Source organism: Columba livia, chromosome 2 (genome assembly GCF_036013475.1).
Source record: "Columba livia isolate bColLiv1 breed racing homer chromosome 2, bColLiv1.pat.W.v2, whole genome shotgun sequence".
Classification (NCBI taxonomy): Eukaryota; Metazoa; Chordata; class Aves; order Columbiformes; family Columbidae; genus Columba; species Columba livia.
In genome coordinates, this window is record NC_088603.1 from 16,268,523 (window position 1) to 16,289,446 (window position 20,924).

The 20,924-nt window shown below is 42.1% G+C and overlaps 1 protein-coding gene across 50 annotated transcripts in view; it reads left to right on the plus strand.

Moving 5' to 3' along the window:
• Positions 1-241: 241 nt before the first annotated feature.
• The window catches only part of ARHGAP12 (Rho GTPase activating protein 12), a 79,912-nt gene continuing 59,229 nt past the window's right edge, over positions 242-20,924 (plus strand). For 17 of the 50 annotated variants that reach the window (XM_065050534.1, XM_065050547.1, XM_065050548.1 and 14 more), the window contains exons 1-2: positions 242-826; positions 7,495-8,248. In XM_065050534.1, coding sequence (XP_064906606.1) covers positions 7,580-8,248 — 669 coding nt within the window. In that variant the 5' untranslated portion in view covers positions 242-826; positions 7,495-7,579. The other 33 variants (XM_065050532.1, XM_065050533.1, XM_065050536.1 and 30 more) reach the window with 9 other exon arrangements.

Below are 20,924 nucleotides of genomic sequence, written 5' to 3' on the forward strand. Positions count from 1 at the left end.
CTGGACGCTTGACAACTGTTACTAATACAGTAAGACATACCAAGCACTGAATGGGACTATTTCTTCTTTCTTTTTGATCAGACAAATTAGAAATTGTGGTTTCTTCAGTTATCAGCTATTGAACACGCAGACCCCTGGTTGCAGCAAGGAAGGGGTGTAGTTTTTGTTTTCCATCTGTTCTTTCTGTTACGGACAGAAAGGCCTAGATATTTCACATTACCATATGAATTAGAACACGATGTTATCGCTCTGGCAGTCGCACCGGGTGGCTTCAGACTAGTGAGGGTGGACGGCGGGACGGACGGACTAACCGGGACGCTCACCGATTTCCAGTTACGAGCAACAGCCCCGTCCGGGAGCCGGCCCGCGACCCCTCGAGCCTTCCCGGGCCCGCTGGGAGGCGGCTCCGCGGCCGCGGGGCAAACCCGCCCGTGCGGACCCAGCCCGCAGCGGCACCGCCCACCGCGGGGTCCCCGGGCGGGCAGGGCTCTGCCCGCCCCGCCAGGCTCGGCCTCGGGCCCGGGCGCGTCGCCCACCGAAACCCGGCCCGCACCGCACGGCCACCGCAGCGCCCCCCGAGTGAAGAGCTGCGGCTGCCCGGACTGGCGGGACAGAACCGGACCCGGCCGGACCGGAGCGGCGGGAACCGGGTCCGCCACACCCCCCACCCCTCTGGCCCCGCCCCTGCGCCCCGCCCCCGACACGTGACGGGAGCGGTGACGCCGCCGTGCCCCGGAGCTGACACTCGGCTGGCGGGAGGGGGAGCAGTGAGCGGGAGCGACCGCCGGCGGAGCGGGAGCAGCGCTCGGCCGCGCCGCGCAGGCAGGTGAGGGGCTGCGCCGCTCGGCCTGGCGGGGGAGAGGGAGACGAGGAGGAACAGGAGGGCGGGGTGGAGCGCGGCGCCGCCGCCGCCGCCCCCGGGACGATCGGGCAGGGCAGGGTCCTCTGTGGCGGGCGGAGGGCACGGCCGCACCCGGGCCGGCTCACGGCGACGGCCCCGGCCCCCCGGCGCCGCCCTCTCTCTCTCTCCCGGGGCGCCGCCGGGAAACGCCTCCCGTGCCAGGCGGCCGGCGGGGGGTCTGGGCGGCGCCACCCCGCGGTGCCCCCGTTGGCGGCGGCGGCGTCTTCGTTCCCCGAGCGCCGCCGGGAGCGCCGAGTTGGCGGCGGCGCCGGGAGGCAGGTCCGCACCTGGCGCTGCCGGTGGGCCCGTGGTGCCGGGGGTGGGGCGGAGGCCGGACAGAGCCGCCCGACCTGCCTGGTGCAGCCGCCGCTCACCTGCCGGGGCCGGCGGGAGACAAAGGGAGGCGGAGGGCAGCGGCGGCCTTGCCCGGGCCGCCCCCGACCGGGGGGTGTTTGGCGCCCTTGTATTAACTCGAGCGCCGCAACTTGGGGTGGCTCGGCCGGGGCTCGGCGGTGCGGGTGTGCTGCACTATTTATAGCCCGTCGTTGGAGTCAACAACTTAACAAAAGCCCGAACGAGGAGCGAGTGGGCTGGCGATGCGCTGGAAGCTCGTCCAGGTGCGGGGTACTGCAACGCGGCTTGGAAAGTTGTCCTGACAGTTGTTTAAAATGCATCGCTTATTCAGTACTATGAGTCACGGGCAATTATTAAATGGTTACTTATTATGCCTTTAATTTTTAAGGAAGTGTGCACTCTGGGAAGCTAGTTCACTTGGGAGGAGTGCTCCATTTCTGACCTGTGTTAGTAATCTGAGAGGAAACTGTAAAGGATTAATTTCGTCTTCATAAAGTTTATAAGTTGTCTTTGTTTTGTCTATATTTGTTGTTTGCATTTGTGTCTTTGCATCTATTTTTATACATCTTTTGCATGTTCTAGATGCACACTTTGCAGATGCTGTTTTTTACAGGCACTGGTGAGGGCTGGTTGTCTGTGTGAAAGTCTCAGCTGAGGAGGTAGTTGTGATGGATAAACAGCGCTGCCCCTTGGGGAGAAAGGTATGAATGGGGTTGAGTTCTGGCATGGTTATTGTGGGACCACTCTCCCAAGCAGTGGCTGTGCAGTACGGCTTGAACCCCTGTGAAAACTGCTCAAGGAGGAGCAGAATCATAGAATCGAGCGAGCTGTAGCCAGGGTATCTCATCTGGCCTGAACTGATAGGAATTTATCCTAATTTAGCTTCAGTAATTGAGTTTATTTCTGTATCAGCACAGTGAAAGGGTTCATTTCAGTAGTGGGTGAAGTTTGATGCTGAAAATGGAAAAAGATTACACAAGTCAACTGCTGCTGCTTTGTAGGACACTGTTAACAAGGTCACACGAAGAATTTTAAGGCGATTGGTTAATATCCTCAGTGGCATTTTTAGTAACTTATCATCTGTTTGTATTATGAAGTAAGTAATGATTCTATAGCCATGGTAAGGTTTCTTCCAGGAGGAAGAAAAAAGAAATAGCAAAAAGTCTTTTTGGTATATCTCAAGTCCCACTGAATTACCTGGTTCTTGAAGATTAGAAGAAAGTACTCTGTGGCTGGTAATTTCAAAAGGAGAGTATGAAACACCTATTGTGTACCTCCTGAATTTTTTTTTTTTGCTCTTTAGTTCTAGGATAATGGTGAAGTTAGCGGTAATTATATCTAAGACGATATATGATTGTATTATGTGCACATTGTATGTAGATACCTATCTGTGTGTGTTAGGACCATGTTTCTTTCAAGACCACTTGTGTGTGCTTCAAGATCAGTCTAGTGAGCATCGCTGTGCAGATAAGGTTGAGTGCTGTCAGGAGGTGACTGTGTTGCTGTAGGGTTTAAGTTCCCCTAGGAAAGGCCAACTGAGCAAACCTAAAGCTCTCCAAACCCAGCCTGCCTAAGGGGGGCTGAAGCTGTCACTGCAGTTACTTGGCTCTGGTTAGAAAAGGTCTCAGTTTGTGTGGATGTACATGAAATCTGGCGAGAGGCAAATGTTTGTGTGATGCAAACCCCTTGTGCTCTGTTTGTGTCCCCCAGTGGACAGAAGCTGCAGCAGGGAAGGAAGCAGCCGACCTCCACAAACACGGAGGGTTGTAGGAGATGGAACGGTTCCCATCAGAAATTTGAGCGTGGGAAGATCCACGGATGGGTACAGAGTGATAGAGTGGAAGGTCCCCTCACCGCAGGTTGCTGGGCTGCCCGAGGTCTCGCACCCAGAGCTGTGTGTGTGATCACGAATGTCCTCTCTCCTTAGGGCAGTACGAAAGTGCTGTGAAAGGGTGGAAATGTATCACCACGTGGGGATGTGGCCCACCATGAATTGGTTACCCTGTAGCATTTGGGTTTTATTTGACTGGAAGAAAAGTGTGGCCTGAGTCTGTTTTTTGGTGTTCATGAATAAGTTTCTTTAGGTCTTTGTCAGTGAGGCAAGTCATTGTTACTAATCTCTTAATCAGGTATCAAAACTTTATTAAATAAGTGTTAAAGCTCACAGACGTCTTTTCTGGAAGTAAAAAATTTTTCATGCTTTTTATCCTCTAATTACATTTCTTCAACTTCACTGAAGTGGGTGCCATCCAGCATTAGAGGTAATGGTACAGAAAAAAAATATATAGTGAGATTACAAGGTCTGACCTGCTGTATTGCATCACTTCACTGTGAATTGTTGACTGACAATGAAGTCAGTACTCCAAATGTCAACATTGTGCATTCACATCTTAATTGTTCTAAGCCCCTTAGAGTAGAGGTTTGGCCAAGATTTCCATGCCTCTTTAACCCAAGATCTATGAGGGAGATACATGGACCCTTGAAAGGACTTCACAGTCTCCCGGGCTGTGCATAGGGTGCAGGCAGTCAGCTTTCTCTGGCACAAACAGCTGCTTTAACAAAATTCAAACAAGATCAAACTTAATGCATTTGGATCTGTGAAATCAAGGCCATGGTAGTTGTTTGCAGACCTGCAGGGTTGATGTTGATATTTGTTAAACTTACTGAGAAAGGTTTCCCACCTATAGTAATAGGTGTGCTATATATCTCGAGGGCAGAGAGGCCCTTGTAGAGGGATCTGGACAGATGGGAGAACTGGGCAATCACCAACCACATGAAGTTCAACAGGGGCAAGTCCTGGATTTTGCACCTGGGACACAGCAACCCTGGCTGTACGTACAGACTGGGGGATGAGATGCTGGAGAGCAGCTCTGTAGAGAGGGATCTGGGGTTCTGGTCAATGGCAAGTTGAACATGAATCAACAGTGCCCCTGGCAGCCAAGAGGGCAACTGTGTCCTGGGTGCATCCAGCACAGCATGGCCAGCCGGTCAGGGGGGCGATTGTCCCGCTGTGCAGTGGTGCGGCCTCACCTGGAGCACTGTGTGCAGGTCTGGGCAACACAGGATTAAAAGGATATAAAGCTACTAGAGTGTCCAGAAGAGGCTACGAAGTTGGTGAAGGGTTTGGAGAGGAAGGCGTATGAGGAGCAGCTAAAGTCGCTTGGTTTGTTCAGCCTGGAGAAAAGGAGACTGAGCAGACAACTCATCTGGCTATAGCTTCCTCACAAGGGGAGGAGGAGGAGGAGGCATTGAACTCTTCTTTTTAGTGAACAGTTACAGAACCTGAGGGAATGGCAGGAAGATGTGCCAGGGGAGGTTTAGGTTGGACATTAGGAAAGGGTTCTTCACCCAAAGGGTGCTGGACACTGGAACAGGCTCCCCAGGGAGGTGTCACGGCCCCAAGCCTGACAGTGTTCAAGCAGAGACTGGACAATGTCCTCAGACACATGGTGTGAACTGTGGGGTTGTCATATGCAGGGACAGAAGTTGGACTCGATGATCCTTGTGAGTCCCTTCCAACTCAGGACATTCTGTGTTTCTAGGTATCTCTTGCTTCTTTCTGTTGAGGTAAAGAACTGGAGCCTTGCTTCATCCTGATGATGTGATCTGTTTATAATACTGTTGTAGTGTTCTGGCCAAGCACAGAACACAGCCTGTCTCTTTTTGATCGTGTGTTCAAATTACCAAATGTTTGCTATTGACTTGGTAATTTTGCAGCTTGGATGAAAGAACAAAAAATTGTGCCGCTTTTTTTTTTTTTTTTTGGAAAGGGGTTAGGCTGCAAAACTGACTGCAAAAATGGATAGAGCTATTTTTGTAGCCACTCTATTTTATTTATCTTGTATTTCTCAAAATTGTCTTACTTATTTAGGCATAAAATGCAACTTCCTGAACCTGTCTTGAACAAATGGTAAGCATGCATTCTCAATAAATAGTTATATGGAATTGGCAAAAGAGAAATTAAACATCGAAGCTTTGAAACGCTCGGTAGCCATGTGGGAAACCACAGACTTGTGTTCTCTCTTTGGTTTCTGTATGGGAGAAGGAAAAAGAGTGTGAATGGATCTTCTAACATTTCACCTTCCAAAGTGGCAGACCTTAGGGGTAAACTGTGACTGGGAAACACTTGAATTTTTCTGGTATATGACCTTGAAGCTGTGAAAGGGCTTGGTAGCAGCTTTGAAGAAGTGTTGGGAGGAGTCAGGTTTAGCAACAAAGCAAAAATAATGTTTGTATGCCAGAGCTTCCAAAACTAGAGTGGGAATGGCTGCAGTGTGTTCATGTTCACCTGATGCTACAGTTGCTAAACAACTGCAGAGCTGCGTTTAAAAACACCTATTTATGTAGAACAGCAGGTAAGCAAGTTGTTTTGTACAGAAGCTGTAAATAGACTGTAATGCTGTGAATTTCAGTGTGCCGTTTTATGGTAGAGGGAGTAAACGCCAGAATCCTAACATTGTTTTCTACTGCTTTATGTTCCGGCTGTCAGTTGTTGAACGTGTTACCGTCATTCCAATGACATTCTATATCTGACCTTGTATTCCATTGGCGTTCTGTAAATGATGGTAGCTTTCAGGTTACCTGTAGGAAGTATAAGAAGATGGACAGTGGGAGGAAGACACAGAGGCACAGTATAAAGATGGGCGCTTCTGTCTTGGCATCATGCTTTCGCTTTTTTCTTCTTTTTCTACTGAGTTATGTGGGAAATACTTCGCCCACCACCCCGAGGCTCAAACCAAATAGAAATGGTGAAAGAAAATCTGAAGAGGTGTTAGGGGTTTCTGCTTCAGCTCTCCCCAGAAGGTCCTTTTTTTAGCTGTTGTTTCTGTCCTTACTCCTGTGCTGGGTAGCGGAGCTCCCTCTGCGTGTGTGTGCCTGCATGGAATTGCATTAGTTCCACTGTCTGGCAGAGAAAACACTACAAATCTCATCACAAAGTCTTAACTTGCAGAGCTGCAAGTTTCTACATAATTTTTCTTGTACATGAAACATGCATTTAAAAAAAAAAATTGTTAATCTTTATAAGATTAAATGTGGTGGCATTTTACTTGAATTCTCTTGTGTTCTAGTTGAATGCTAAAGATCTTCCCCTTTACTTACATGCTCTGATTTTTCAAGATGAAGAAATCAAATCTTTCATGTCAGTCTACTATGTTGTGTTCAGTGTAAGTTGGCAAGACTGATGCTTATCCACTCGTGAATTGTGACATTGAAGCTACATCATTAAACAGAGACACCTTGTTTTCATGGGTGTAGATACAGTGGTGGTTGTCTGGGTAACAGGATGCTAAAAGTCCTTATCAAAATTTTCATGTATTACTCTTTCATTTGTTATTAATTTTTTTATTTGATTTGTAATCTTGTTTCATTGTTTTTGTGTTTTCTGTTTTAGCCCTTAAAATTTTGGTTAGATCAGGTTTTCTTTAAAGTAAATACCACTAAATGCTCTTTTAAGAGCAAAGTAAATACATGGAATTTAAACCACTGAAACCAAAGTATCTTGGAAATGTTAAATACTTTTATTTAATACTACCACAGTTACAGATTAAATTCTGCGTTGCAGTTCTGCTGACAATTTAAAGCAATAAATAAAAGAGTGATTATACCATGTGTTCAATAGCCCACAGCTGTCTGCAGCGGCAGCACGATCTGCAGCCTGTGCGGGCTGTGTAGCTCCCTCCTCATCCTCTGCTCCATGAGGTGAGGCTGGCAGGTCTGTGGGACCGCGATTGCCGGCCTGTGCTGGACCTCATGGCAGGAGGGAGCGCTGGAAAAAGATTTAAGGGGTTTTTGTAAGGAATTCTGGGCACTCTGAGGGAACTATTGAACTGAAAGATGAATCAAAATAAGCAAAGAATAATATTCACTTTTTGAATATTTTGGTTAAAACCGGTGTAGTTACACAATTCCATAAAGCAATTAAGCCTGTGTATAAGCAAGAGATTGCCTCTGACTAGTCCCCCCAACAAGCCCCTGGTGATCTACACTGTTTAGTAACAGAAGCAACAGGCATCATGAGCAGCTTGCTAGTAGGAGGCTTGTGTGAGTAGGAGAGTTAAATTTGTGAGTAGGTTGCTCTACTGACTTTGTTTTATCACTGAGAAAGGTATCTGAACATCTTGCATTTTTCCATCAATTTATTAGTCTGAGGTCGACATAAATTGAACAGGCAGGTTATTGTTGAAGTTGTTTTCCTCTGAAGTGCTCTTAGGCAATTACTGTATTACTTTTTCTTGCAGCTCTGATTATTACAGGAAAATAACACTTCTGGAGCAGAATGCGGCTTACCTTTTGCCTGAAAAGGTGAAATCTTTTCAAACAGAAATGGCTGATAAAGGTGGGAAGATCCTTCCAGGACAGCTGTACATTGAAGTGGAGTACGACTATGAGTATGAGGCCAAGGACAAGAAAATAGTAATTAAGCAAGGGGAGAAATACATCTTGGTGAAAAAGACTAACGATGATTGGTGGCAAGTCAAAAGAGATGAAAATTCCAAACCCTTTTATGTGCCAGCACAGTACGTGAAGGAAATACCACGAAAAGCGCTGATGCCACCTGTTAAGCAAGCGAGCATGCTGCAAAATAACACTGTGAAGTTGGTGCATGGACTACAGAGATCAACTGAAAATGTGAATAAGTCACCAGAACTTTCTAGTTTTGGAAAATCTTCTCCTGTTCAAGTGTCTTGCTTAGTTCGAGATGCCAATCAAAATCTGGGACCAAACAATAGCCCTGGTCAAACTCTTGGTTTGAGTCTGGACCTTACCCAAAACAATGGAAAATTTAACAATGAATTGCAATCTCCTAAAGTTTCGAATCAGTATAGAACCGTCTCCATGGGTCATTTCCCATGTCCAGAGTTCTTGGAAATAGAGAAGACCAGCTTTTTGCATGAACAATCTTGTGATTCAGCAGGAGAGGGCTCAGAAAAAATTCACCAAGATTCTGAGTCTGGAGATGAACTCAGTAGTAGCTCCACAGAACAAGTGCAGGTAAGCTGAATACTGGTCCCTGGAGATTTGTGTGTTGTCTGTGTTGTAGTGCGTGGGGTTTTTTTATTTTTGTTTTTTTTTTTTTTTTTTTTTTTTTACAGGATTTCTTGGTACTCTTTTCAGTTTTATTCCTAACAAAATCAGATTGTTGAAGTAAAAATGTATTGTCTATGCCTTGCAGAAATACTTTGCTTTGGGGATTAATTCTACTCACGTTACCCTGTGATTGAATGTGACAGAAATGCTTTTGTTCTTTCTTAAGATTGTTTTGAGATGCCACTGAATTTGGTTTGTACTTTCTTCTAGAGGACGGGAGCCTACTGCACTAACTCCTCACTTCTTGACTTGTTGAAATAATGGTGCTAGTTACTGTCAGCTTTTCCTAAGTGTGTGTCTAGATAGCTAATGAGCTGTAAATTGATGTACTGGTGGGTTTAATAGTTTAAAAAATGGTATACTTAGAATTTGTATGGTGTTTAATTTCTCGTTTGATTATTTTATTTGTAGACCATTGTGAGTCGCCCTTGTCAATTCTGCTTCTCACAACTTTATTCTGGATTAAAACTCAAAACATGGGAGTTTAATTAGTATGGAAGAATCCCAGGAATGATATACTCCCACTTCAGGCTAAGACTGAGCATTGACGGCCTTTTTTCCTTAGTAAAGTAGTTTCTCCCACTTTTTAATTTTTTTTAACAGGCCTCTCCCACCCCCAGCAAAAGCTTAGCACTCTGATTTAGATAATCAGGTCACTTCTGGTAGCCAAGTTAATTAGTCCATTGTAATTCCAGGTTTGCTCTTGAACCAATGATGTATGTGTACATACACATATTTTTGTGTGTATATAGATAATTCCTCCACCTCACCCCCGTCTTTCTGTAGGAAGATATGAAACTATATTAAATTTTTAAGGTTAAAAGCTCCCTGTTTTTGAACTTTAATCTTACTCTGTAACATGAAACTGTTGTTTGGGTACAAATAGTAAATCCCACTTGTCAGCATGTATTCAAAGTACCAAGGGAACTCGCTCAAGTGCGGTATTCAAATAAAAGTTGATGCTCACGTTAGAAATAAAAGTCTTATCATGGAGGGCTGTGAGTCCGTACTTTGCTAATAAGACACAATCAAGACAAAACTACTTAGTTAATGAGTGTGGGAAGATCTTAAAGATACAAGATTGGGTGGTTTATGTAGTCTCAATCTGTATGAGTTTATATCTATATGTATATAAATACTTAGAATCAGTAGTTTTTCAATATCCTGCTCTACTCTTGGCCTCATTATTGAGACTTAGAGTTTCTCTACTTATGGGGGCTCATGTCTCTAATATTTGTATCTTTTATGATAATTTTAAGGTGGTGGGTTTTTTTTCTCTCTGCGAATAATCGGGAACAAATAGGATCACTTTTTTTTTTTAGCAATTTCTCACCAATGCAATGTGAAAATTGGTCAGTTTTCTTGTATTTTCTTTACAGCAGTGCCCTCGCTCACTGTAGTTGATATGAGACACTTAGAACTTGGAAGGATAAAGTAAATATTACATATTTATTTTAGAAGCATGTGTAGTTGCCCATCTACTGCTGTAGTAGTCAATTGCCAAACAAATTGAAAATAGTAAGGGATGTTTAGAAAGTATATCCTACCTCAAATAGTTTACCACACTGAAGTTTATATTGTGTATTAAGATAGTTCCTTCTTCTATGTTGCTTGTTGTTAGATGCATCTCTGTCTCTCGATGAAATTAATGTTACATGAGTGTCCTTTGTCAAACAATAAGAAATATATGGTCTGCTGCTTCTTCCCCTCTACCCCCCAATACACTTAATGCTACAGCCTATTTCTAAGTCTGGATTTGAGTGGGGCGGATATGCACTTCTTTTTAGACTTCGCTGGGTTATGAAAGGTCTGAAGATTGAAGTATTCACATTGCTTAAAAATGACAAACCTTAAAAATGCACCATTTCGGCTGTGGAAAGAGCGTGGCTGTTTCTGACTGATGTCGCCGAAGAACTTGTCATTGTCGTGGTCTTTGGTGCCAGGAGTGCGGGTGCTCACCGTGCTTTGCAGTTGTCTGTTTTAAAACTGTGAAGTAACTTAATCTCGTCGTGCGCAATCACAAGCTCCTTAAAGACAATGAAAATATTTGACATTTAGTCGCCGTAGGGATTAACGCAGTAGTAGCACTGATGTCACCGTTAGCTCAGTGTAGAGATTCAGAGTGCCAGCCTTCTCGCTGGAACAGCCCCGCATTTTTTTTAGAATTCTTTCAATAATGAGCATTGTTTAGCAGAAATCAGCTGTGCAGAAATTAATGGCTCAGAAAGCTGTTTTTATTGCTCTTAGTCTGCAGTGAGAACATCAAGTTCCCGGCTTTCACGCACAAACAGGATTTCACTTCACAAGACTGGCTGTGGTTCTCCCTCCCCTGCCTGCTCTGCAGTTCAGCTTGATGCTGTCTGCATTATAATAGACTCTAAGCTACAGGTGTTTTTTCCTGAATTTTTAAGATTAGAAGGAAGAATGACCTTAATAATCATACTTTTGTACTGGTGATTTTTTGGGGACTGAGGTGATAGCATTCAGCCCTTGCCCAACCTTCAGTGTGTGTTTTAGTATCCTGAATACAAATGTATGAGACGCAGGGGAATGCTTTTACTATGGGATTCTTCTAAGGGGTGGTTGTGTTATTCTCTGAAGATTATCCTCCATCTCCTTTCCAGCAATGAAGTGCAGGTTTTGCAGCTGTACATTCTCGAAGCTCATAGGCTTGATGGCTGTGGAAATACTGGAAGATCCAGAGTCTTCAAAGTAGTGCATGAAGGAAGGATTTTTTAGCAGCTGAAATATTATATGAAATGAAGGATAGAGAGGTGACAGTGTGAGCAGAAGAATTTGCTAATAAAGATGTAAGCAAATGGTCTGGTCAAGAGAAAGATCAGGACTGGCTAATGAGTAGCCTTGACATTTTACGCAAAGAAATTCCAACTGTTGGGTGCAACTCTGGTGCATAAGGCATTGTGAGAATCAGATGTTAGTTTATGAACTCGAACTGTAGGAAGGCTGGAGGTAATTAGAGGAAGTTGGGCTTGAGAGGAAACAAGCTCCAATTTAACCAGATTTAAATCTCTGGTGGAGATGGTGACTGCAGGTTGAGATTGGAATGGAATGAAATGGTTCAGGAGTGCACAGCTGGGTGTCAGAATCACTGACGTGGTGGTGGCACTTGAAGCTGTAAGAATCAGTGAAATTCAATTAAGTTTTAGGAAAGATGTGTCAGATGTCATGTCCTGATCCCACAGGAAGGGCAGAAAATGCTCCTTGAAGAGGCTGGGGATAAGGGGAAAGGAAAACTTTGAAAGAGAATTCGGTAGCAGAACATAGACAATACTTGTAAGAGGCAGATGGGAGATCCCAACAGTATGCAGTAGAGCCCCGAGTAATTGTTCTAAAGAACAAAATGACATGTTTAGGCATGCCTGAACAGGAAAGTCAAAGCAAAAGTGGAAGACATTAACATTGGTCTTGAAAAGGAGCTTCGGGCAGTTTTTGCAGATAAAATCTGTTAACCAGTTTTGAGAGAGAAGGCGTGCAGACAGGGAAAGGGTTGGAACTTGTGTTCCGAGATCGTGTCAAGAATACTTAGGTGTTATCTTTGTGAGGATGATACTTCGGAATAGAATCATTACAGCCAAAAATTAAAGTCTGCTTTCAGCAATGCAAATACATAACCTATGTGAAATAACTTTGTTTCTGGTGAGTGTTACCTCCTGTCATAGGAGACATAGAATATGCTTCAGAGTAAAATAAATGCTCTGTCTTAATGTTAATTTTTATGCTTATTAAAAGTTAGTTTTGGTAGCAGGCTGGTTTTAATCGTTATAAATATAGACAGTGACCTATTTGCAAAGATTGTTTTGTCTTTCATCCTCTTTAGTAATTGACTATTGCATAAACTGTGAAGCACTAAAGGGGATTATCACTAGGGTGGCTGTTTTACTTTGGTTAATTCTGAGCAGTAAAGATCTTGTAAAGAGATCTTTCTGTCTGTCTTACCTCTACAATTTCTTTGGGATTGCTGTATCTTTTTTAATTGAGAAAACAAAGTTTTCTGTGTTTCTGTAGAAGATGTGAGAGCAGGTCTTCTAGAAACCATGGTATTCTTTATCCCTTAGTTGAAAGACTGGTAGGCAAATGATTAGTGTTAGACTGCCGTGTTGATCAAACATGAAATCTTCGAGATAAACGGCTGTTACTGGTTTTTGTTTCTATTGTAAGAAATTCCCTATTTTTGATTTAATTTATTTGCCCAAGGAGTAAATAAGTTGACGGCATGAAGGAAGCATACTGTATACAGTGTCTTTTCTTAATGAAATTGAGCATGTTTGCAGATTCATATTGGTATGTATAATATGATGTAATATTTTGCATTATGTTTTAAGTACCATCTTTTTAATATTTTAACTCCTTAAAATCAACATTTGTTATTCTAATGACATTAAATGCTGAAATATGCCCATTGTAATGAGGTGAAGAATAACTTTCAATGACGAGGAACTAAAAGCTTTATAATTTAAGCAATTTTGTAAAACATTGAAACAATTTAAAAAAAAAAAAATTGGTAATTACAGCAACTGCTGCTAGAGCTTTGTAAACAGCTTGAAATGTTTTTTAAGTTGCATCAGTAACTCTGAATGTTCTGCCCAGAACCTTTAAGGAATACTTTCTGTGGCTTTTATTCCCTACACGGTGACAACAGGTCTGGATAGTTTTGTTTCACAGTGGTGCTGTTTGTGATCAGCTCTGTCTCAGTATTTTTAATATGTAAGTCAGCTAGCAGATAGTTGTCCCTCTTGGTCTCAGTAATTCTGGATTTAGGTGCCCTAGAATGAGAAGGCGCTGTGTCCCACTGACACTGCTGCACGTATGTGCCTCTGAACTTGTCTGCTGCAAGTCAGATTGAGCTTTTTTTAATTAAAAAAAAATAGAGAGCAACCAAAAACAACAAACCAAAAGATCCCAAACACAAGTATTATCTCTGGGACAATTGTTGAAAAATAGTAACCTGAGAGCCAAGTTGGTTGTAGTTGACTGGCTTGTTCTAATACTGGTGTCAAAGCTCAGCTGAGGGAGCTATGGATCTGCCTGGGACACGTGGTGTTGTGTCGTCATTTTGAAAGAAGCATCTAGACCACTGTAAAAATTCTGGAAGTACCAACACAGTCTTCTGACTTCTATTTACCTTAATTTAATGTGGAAAATGATACAGCGGAACTTCTAAGGCATCAACTTGAATTAATAAACCTGTGCCTTTCATCCTGTAGCTCAAATGAAGCTCAAGCTGCACCGCTTAGGGGATAACAGTCGTAATATGGAATTGATTTATCTTTTTTCATCTAGAAAAGTCTCATTTCTAGTGCGCAATATGAGTTTTGGTGCCTGCTGTCCCACCTGCCTTTTCTTTTGCAGCAGTGCAAACCACCACCCTTGGCAGGGTGATGCTGGATCTGTACGGGTGGCGGGGTAAACGCTTGAACAGCAAAGCAGGGGAGGGAAAGGGTGTTTGTGTGACCACTGCCTAAACTGGACACAGCCAGACATGCTGGGGACTCGCTTGTTCTTCCTTGACAATGCTTCTGTCAGTTTTAAGTTGGGAACCTCTAGACATAGAACAAACTCAAATTGCTTTGTAATAAACAAATTTGAGAATATTTGATCATATCTTGTTCTTGCACATAACTCTGAATATGAACAGTTGCATTTGGTATGTCTTTACCTAGTTGCTATCTAGGGGCTTGTTTAATATTGCAATGCTTACCTATGGAATAAATGTGCTGTTATTTTGTGGAATTCTAAAGAAAGTATCGTTTGTTTTGCAGCAGTGTGACAAAATGGTAGGGAATGTATGACTCGGTAGAATAAAATGCAGAACACTTCTTTTCTCTTTTTTTTAGGCAGCTCTCTCTGGAATAGTAGACATTTGTGCTTAAAAAAAGAAAGTAAAATCTATGCGTATCTAGTACCCAAACAGCTGATATTTCTCTGACGTGCCTTGCCACGTATGTTTGATTTAAAAACAGTAGAGAGAAACGGGTTTTACCATCATGTGGAGCTCGTTCTAATGCTGAAGGGCAGTACTTTTGGGAAAAAACAGGCTTTCAGGATAGTAAGAGCTGAAGAGTTTTAAATGACCTCTGTGATGGTGAGTAATTGGGCAACATAGTGTGGGATTACCTTTATCAGTTTTGAATTTAGGCTCTCTTAATATAGCTTCTGAGCTAGTTCTTGGGAAATAAAGTAACTTTTTGGTAGATTGTTTTATGAAAGTGCTAGGTTCATGCAGGCAAGCCATCGAACAAGCATACACAACGTCTGTAGTATGAAACGGAGCAAAACAAAAATGCAGAAGTCTAATTCCGTGGTATTTCTATATTTTTAAACAGTGCGTGGTTGTTGGCCTCTCCCTTCTTGAAAATGAGATACTGGTGCTGAAAATAGCGTAGAAGAGGTGAAAAGTATGAGCAGAGATGAGAAATAGTCCCTGTGTGAAGGCTTTGCAAAAAACATTGCGTGCTAGTGGGTGCACATTTAGTACTGCATACACAAGACTCCTGATTTTTAATTGGATATTTTAATTATTGATGCTGAAATGGCTGAGAGATTGTTGAGAAGTAAAGTAACCTTAATATTCTTTTTTTTTTTCTCTTTCAACTTGTATCTGCTTGTTCCGTCTTCTTTTTTTTTGTCAACTTTTTTGACAGGGTGTGCAATGTTTTGACATTGTGTGCAATGATGCTGTGAAGACTGGTACAGGTGTTTGGAGTCCATGTTTCAATTAATTCTAATGCTCTGTCTGATAAAAGTTTTGTAAATGAAGGCTAAAAGATGAGCTGTCTGAATGGATTGAGCCTACTGCTTGCGTTGGGTTTTGATGTTACATTATATGGCTTCAACTTCTGTTTGTAATCAAATTCATTATTAGAACTTACTGGTTCCTGACTTAAATCTGAAATTACATATTACGTTTTGAATTTAATTAACATAGTTTTAATTGTTCCCTTTTTAAATGGTTTGCCTTGGGCTTCTGGATGATCCTCAGATCATCCGGTTAAATTAAGTAGCTTCCCTGTGTTCTGTTTAAAAGCAGTGCTGAAGACCAGAGCTCCAGGTATGTTTTCTGGTGATGTGCAGCATATGTAGCTGCTGCCTTTCTCTTGCTTTTATGGATTATTGTTTAGCTGAATCACTTTGCTGCTCTAGTCACCACCTGGCTCTACAAATATTTATTGCCAATACAGCACTGAGATGGAGCGGTACCGCGATCAGTATGTCAATAGCCCCTACATACTCCTTTGTTGCAGCTTAAATAGTTGTAAATAGTCTAGAGTCAAGTCCACAAACCTGATGGATTGGAGGACACACTTGCCTTTTCCATGTCATTGATGTGATGGGAGTTCTGCAGCAAGTGTGCTAATGTAAATAAATATTCTACTAGAATATTATGTCAAATAAAAACAAAAATACTGTTGAACTTCTGAACTCTCAGCTGGTCGTTCCACATATCTAATAGTGTTGTACACACATTTACTTTCTAGGCAGCTTGATGGATTGCAAGGATATTGTTTAGAAATGATTCATGCTGTAACATAAACTTTATACCATATTGTACATAAGCGTTGTTTGTTCTTTAAGTATTTGGTAGAAGCTTTGTCCTGCGGTAAAGTGTTGCAACACTAAATATGAAGTTCTTCAGTGACTTTGCTTTGGCTGCTTTTCCTGTTGAAATTGAAAAAGGTGATTTATTTATTTCCCCCCTCCCCCTCCCTGCCAGTGTTCTATGAACATACTTGGCACTGTCCGTATCAGTTCTGGTTATCTGCATCCAGTTCAAAGCACTAATAGGTGGCTGTTGTGCATACCTGCATTGTGCTTTAGATGCAGGGCACTATATGTATATATGCATATACATAATTCTATATATTTATGTAAAGATAAAAAAATCAGGGGGCACTATTCTGTTTCTTCATAGCACTTTGGCCTTGATTTACACATCATATAGTGCAAATGTTAACTTTAAACTCCTTCATAAAAACTTCATGAGTTATACCCATCAGTATTGTTCTTCCCCCCCCAAATCCTCCAAAGAATTCCATTTGTCCTGGCTGTGACTTTGCCTTTATCCTCCTCGCAGATGCTGCACTCTACCTTTTAATGGCATCTCCCTGCTCCCCAGGGCTCTGTACTTTTCATACCATAACCCGTGTTACTCCCGGGTGCTCGCACCCCCAAGCCGTGCCTGAGGAGTTAGTTCACCGCTTCCCCCAGACGTGCTTTTCGGGTGCCGGCAGGGAGCTGGAGCCCCATCTCTGGAGCAGAGGAGCTGTGGCCGTACTGGTGACCCAGCTCTCACACCCTTTGCTCGATCCACCCTTTGTTGCTCATTCACTCCCTGGGCTCGGCCGCTCGCCCTGGTGCCCTTGGCAGGTTGTGGTCAGTTGTCGCCCGCAGCCTTCAGCTTTGTTTGCTTTCCTTCTTCTTGCCTTTGCCAGCTCAGAGGGCTCTGTTCTTCACGTGACTGCCTGAGAATGAGATGTTTAGGGTGAGAGAAGTAAAATGTAAATTTTATTTTTCTTGGTATTCTTCCATGCGCTTCTTCCCAGAAAGAGACCTGGCTCAGCTCCTTCTCATCCCAAGTTTGAGAACTTACTCCTATAGCAGGTTGTGGTTTGTGATACACCAAGGTGTAAATTTTCCTTTAAGTTTATTTACTTTTCAGTGAACTGTATATGTAGAAACTGTATTACATCCCCTTTTACTTTTTCCTGGTTTAAAAGTTGCTATTGCCACCATCAGTTGAGCAAAACTTGGATATGTGCTTGTGCTCCATTTTTTCTAATTAAAAAAAAAATATAAAAATTTCTCTTATGAAAAACCTGAAAACTCCAAATCCAAAATTCTTTGCTAAGAGACAGCTCTAAACTCTTTGTAAAGCATTGGAGCCTTCGCAGATTTTGTCCAAATTTCCCTGTCATACTGTTCATGCGGTGTTTCTAAGGGCTGTGAGGCAGGGCTTTCCATCTGCTGCATGTCTTTGGCATGTTGTTTATTAAAACACGTAGAGAGAACATTGTGGGGTAAGAGAGATGACACTGACAATTTATTTCTCTGCAGCTGATTTTTGAGGAAAGTTTTTTGACTGTAGCTTTAGGAGTTGTGTTTAAATACTGTGTCCCATAGGTGGTCTCAAGAATTCCATATTCTTACCCTTCTCTCCCTTCACCTTCTCTCAGTGCTTCCTTACCGTCTGTCCAGAAACTGCTGCTTCGCTTCACCATGTATTATGTTAAACTGTGATTTGATTGCTGAGAACCAGGCTTCTGTGTTCTTGGCATGGATGGGTCTGGGCTTTAGTGCAGCCTTGGAATTGTTGTAAATAAAATTGTACGAATATTGAATATTTTCTATCTTATTAACCATAATAGGGGAAAAAAATCGCAATGGTTCAATGTCTAATTTTATTGAAGTGGTAGTTGCGGCTTATTTTAACATGTGTTTTAATATTGAACCACAAAATTAAGTGACAAAAGTATCCTTATTTACTCTGCATACTGAATTGCAGAAATAGCTGTTCTTAAAAGTGAAAGAAATTCTTGCTAGTGCAAGGAAAATAAAGGGGAAGAAAGAGTTCAGAAACACATGGCTGAGTGTTTAATGCTTTCTGCCATGAAACTGGATGCCAACAAACCGTCTTCAAGTAGGGAGAAACAGGCTGAGAAGTACAGTCAGAGCACAAATATGTATATTTTCAGTTGTTGTAGGGGAAAAAAAGGGTGCAACCTGCTTGAGATTCCTATGAGAATTTTATTGTTTAGCTTAGTTGTGCTGTAAGCAGAACAGTATAGCCTGTTGCTGAGTATTTCTGGGATTTTGAGATAGTTTTTAACATCACAATTGTGTACTTGCCTTTAGCATTTAACAAAAATCCTCAAAAATGATCTTAAAAAAATCTGTAACTTCTTGATGTGTCATGCATGATGGGTTGCATGCATTTCTAAAAGTATTCATCCTACTATTCGGTACTCTTTCGCAAAATGGAATCTTGATGTTAAGATTAGCATGAATGTTGAGAATTAAAAAATAGTGTAGAATCACCATGGCATAATTACTTATAGGCTTTTTCATGTGGTCTTAAACAGCTACTAAAGGAAACATTCCTACTCAAATTTTGAAATAAGTCTTCTGTAAATGTGCCAACTACTAGCACTTATTTTGTTCATCCTGTTATGTCTTTTAAGGACAACATTTAAACTGAAGTCTTGACTTAAGCTGTTGCATGTGTGTCTTGTCTGGCATGAGACTTTATGCTTCCTTATCCTTCATTACCAGAAGAAAATATAATGTGTGATGTGATAGTAGATGTTCTTTGTCACTAAATTGCTAATTGTGCTAATCGTGGGGATAGAGTCACTAAAATACATGGGCTTGAACGTGAGTTCCAGCAGCCCTAACAAAAGCTGAAAGTTTTGATTGTGTGCTGGAGCGCATATATTGTAGAGGCATCATTTTCTGAATTTAGAGAGACTTGTGACATTTTCTCTTAATTCTTCAGATCTCGCTCCTCCCTCCCCCCCAAATATAAATGATGGATGCTAATATATGTGGGATTTTTATGGTTTATTTGGAAACTTTAACATGCAAACGGAACAGCTGAGTAGGTGTGTATGGTGGAGATGACAGTACATGAACAGCCAGCTTCTGGTCCTGTTAAGAGCCCAGCCGGTAATGGAAATTGAATTTTAAAATGCTTTTCCAGTGGAGCTGTGAACTTCATTTCCCTAAGTGCCAAGATCAGAAGTATTTTTCTTGGTCAGAGGGGTTTTAAGCACAAAACACATTTAAACATTGGAAAAACAAGAAGTGTATTCATTTTAATGCAAACATTTTTTATGTCCTTTTTTTCAGGCAGGCTAGTGCATGTCCCCTTCCAAGGTACTGGGAGACAGTAAGGACATCAAAGACATGCAGTATCCTAAAATACCAGATTCCTTTGAAAATTAAGTTGCAATCTCTGCTCTAAGTTGTTGTTCGCTGTCTTGCACCTTGTACAAAACCTTGCTGTCTATCATGTAATGCACTAATTTTATTCAGTGTTACATAGTAAACATGTGAGAGAATACTGGATCTGAATGCAGATTTAGTGAAGGATAATCCAACACAGGGACCTTGTGTTTTTTAAAAGACACGAAAGTCTGATCTGTTCACTGTTAGTTGAAACCTGCCAGGTGAAAATGAGTTTTGATGTTAAAATAATGACATTTTAGATAATCTATTTTAATAATGAGCTAAATGAATAAGTGGGACCTTGACATCTAATTGTAATTTAACTATTTAGAAGATTACTTGTTAGTTGAAATTATGTTTACATATGTGAAAAATGATGAAGTGTATAAATAGTTTTTTGGTCATCTGTAAGCTTCAGTGATGCTCGCGGGAAGGTTGATGTGGAGAAAGACTCCTATGGAAACAAGCTGTCAAAAACATATCGAACAGCTTCTTGTTCCAAATTCTTTTCAAATTGGGGTATCTTTTAATGTTAATGTGTTATGCTAAGAGTCTCAATAAAGGCATGCTTTACGATGAGCGACGTTTTTCTTTTGAAAAATGATATTTGTAACTTCCTACTTCTACTAGACCCATTTTGTTATGGTATGCCAGCATGGCCACAAGCTCTGTACTGTCTTGGCAAAAAGTGCCATAAAACTTCAGTTTCTGCTCAATATAGATGATTCTATATGCTAAAGTAAAGTATGGACATGTATTAGTTTAGCAATTTAACATCTCAAAAGCATTTGGCGTAATGTTAGCCTAAAGCCTCTTCAGGTATTTAAAGTTTCATGATAAGCTTTATGTTTTTAATACAGCAGTTGTACTAGATGTGGCTGGTCAGCAGAGTCTGGAGTCAGGGAGCAGAACAAGCTGGACTGATGGCTGGTGGGGATGCAGGGAGCTCTGGGCAGCTGGTGACCAGCCCGCAGCGCTGGGACCTCACCGGCCTCCTGGGACATGAGACCTGGAGCTCCTGCAGTGCCTGCAGTTGCCCGTAATTCAGCTTTTTAGAGAATCGCAGAATGGTTGGGGTTGGAAGGGACCTCTGGAGATCATCCAGTCCAACCCACCTGCTAAAGCAGGTTCACCAGAGCAGATCACACAGGAATGTGTCCAGGTGGGTTTTGAATGTCTCCAGAGAAGGAGACTCCACAGCCTCTCTGGGCAGCCTGTTCCAGTGCTCTGGCACCCTCAAAGTGAAGAAGTTTTTTCTCATATTCAGATGGAACCTCCTGTGTTTCAGTCTTTCCCCGTTTCCCCTCATCCTATTGTTGGGCACCTGCAAGGAGTCTGATCCCATCCTCTTGACATCCACCCTTGAGATATTTATAAATATTGATGAGATCAAGAAGGTCAATGGAAATGTCTCTAGAAAACAGCATAGAAATCAACAGCAAAGAATTCTTGTGAAAACTTGTATACAGTAATTTAAAATGCATTCAAGACTTGTTTTTCTGTCTCTTTTGTTCATGGCAAATAATTGTTTTCCCAGAAGGAGTAATGCTTTAAATGTCACTTGTTTGTGATACTTTGCTTTAGCTGAATCATCAAACAAATACAAGAGACACCTAAA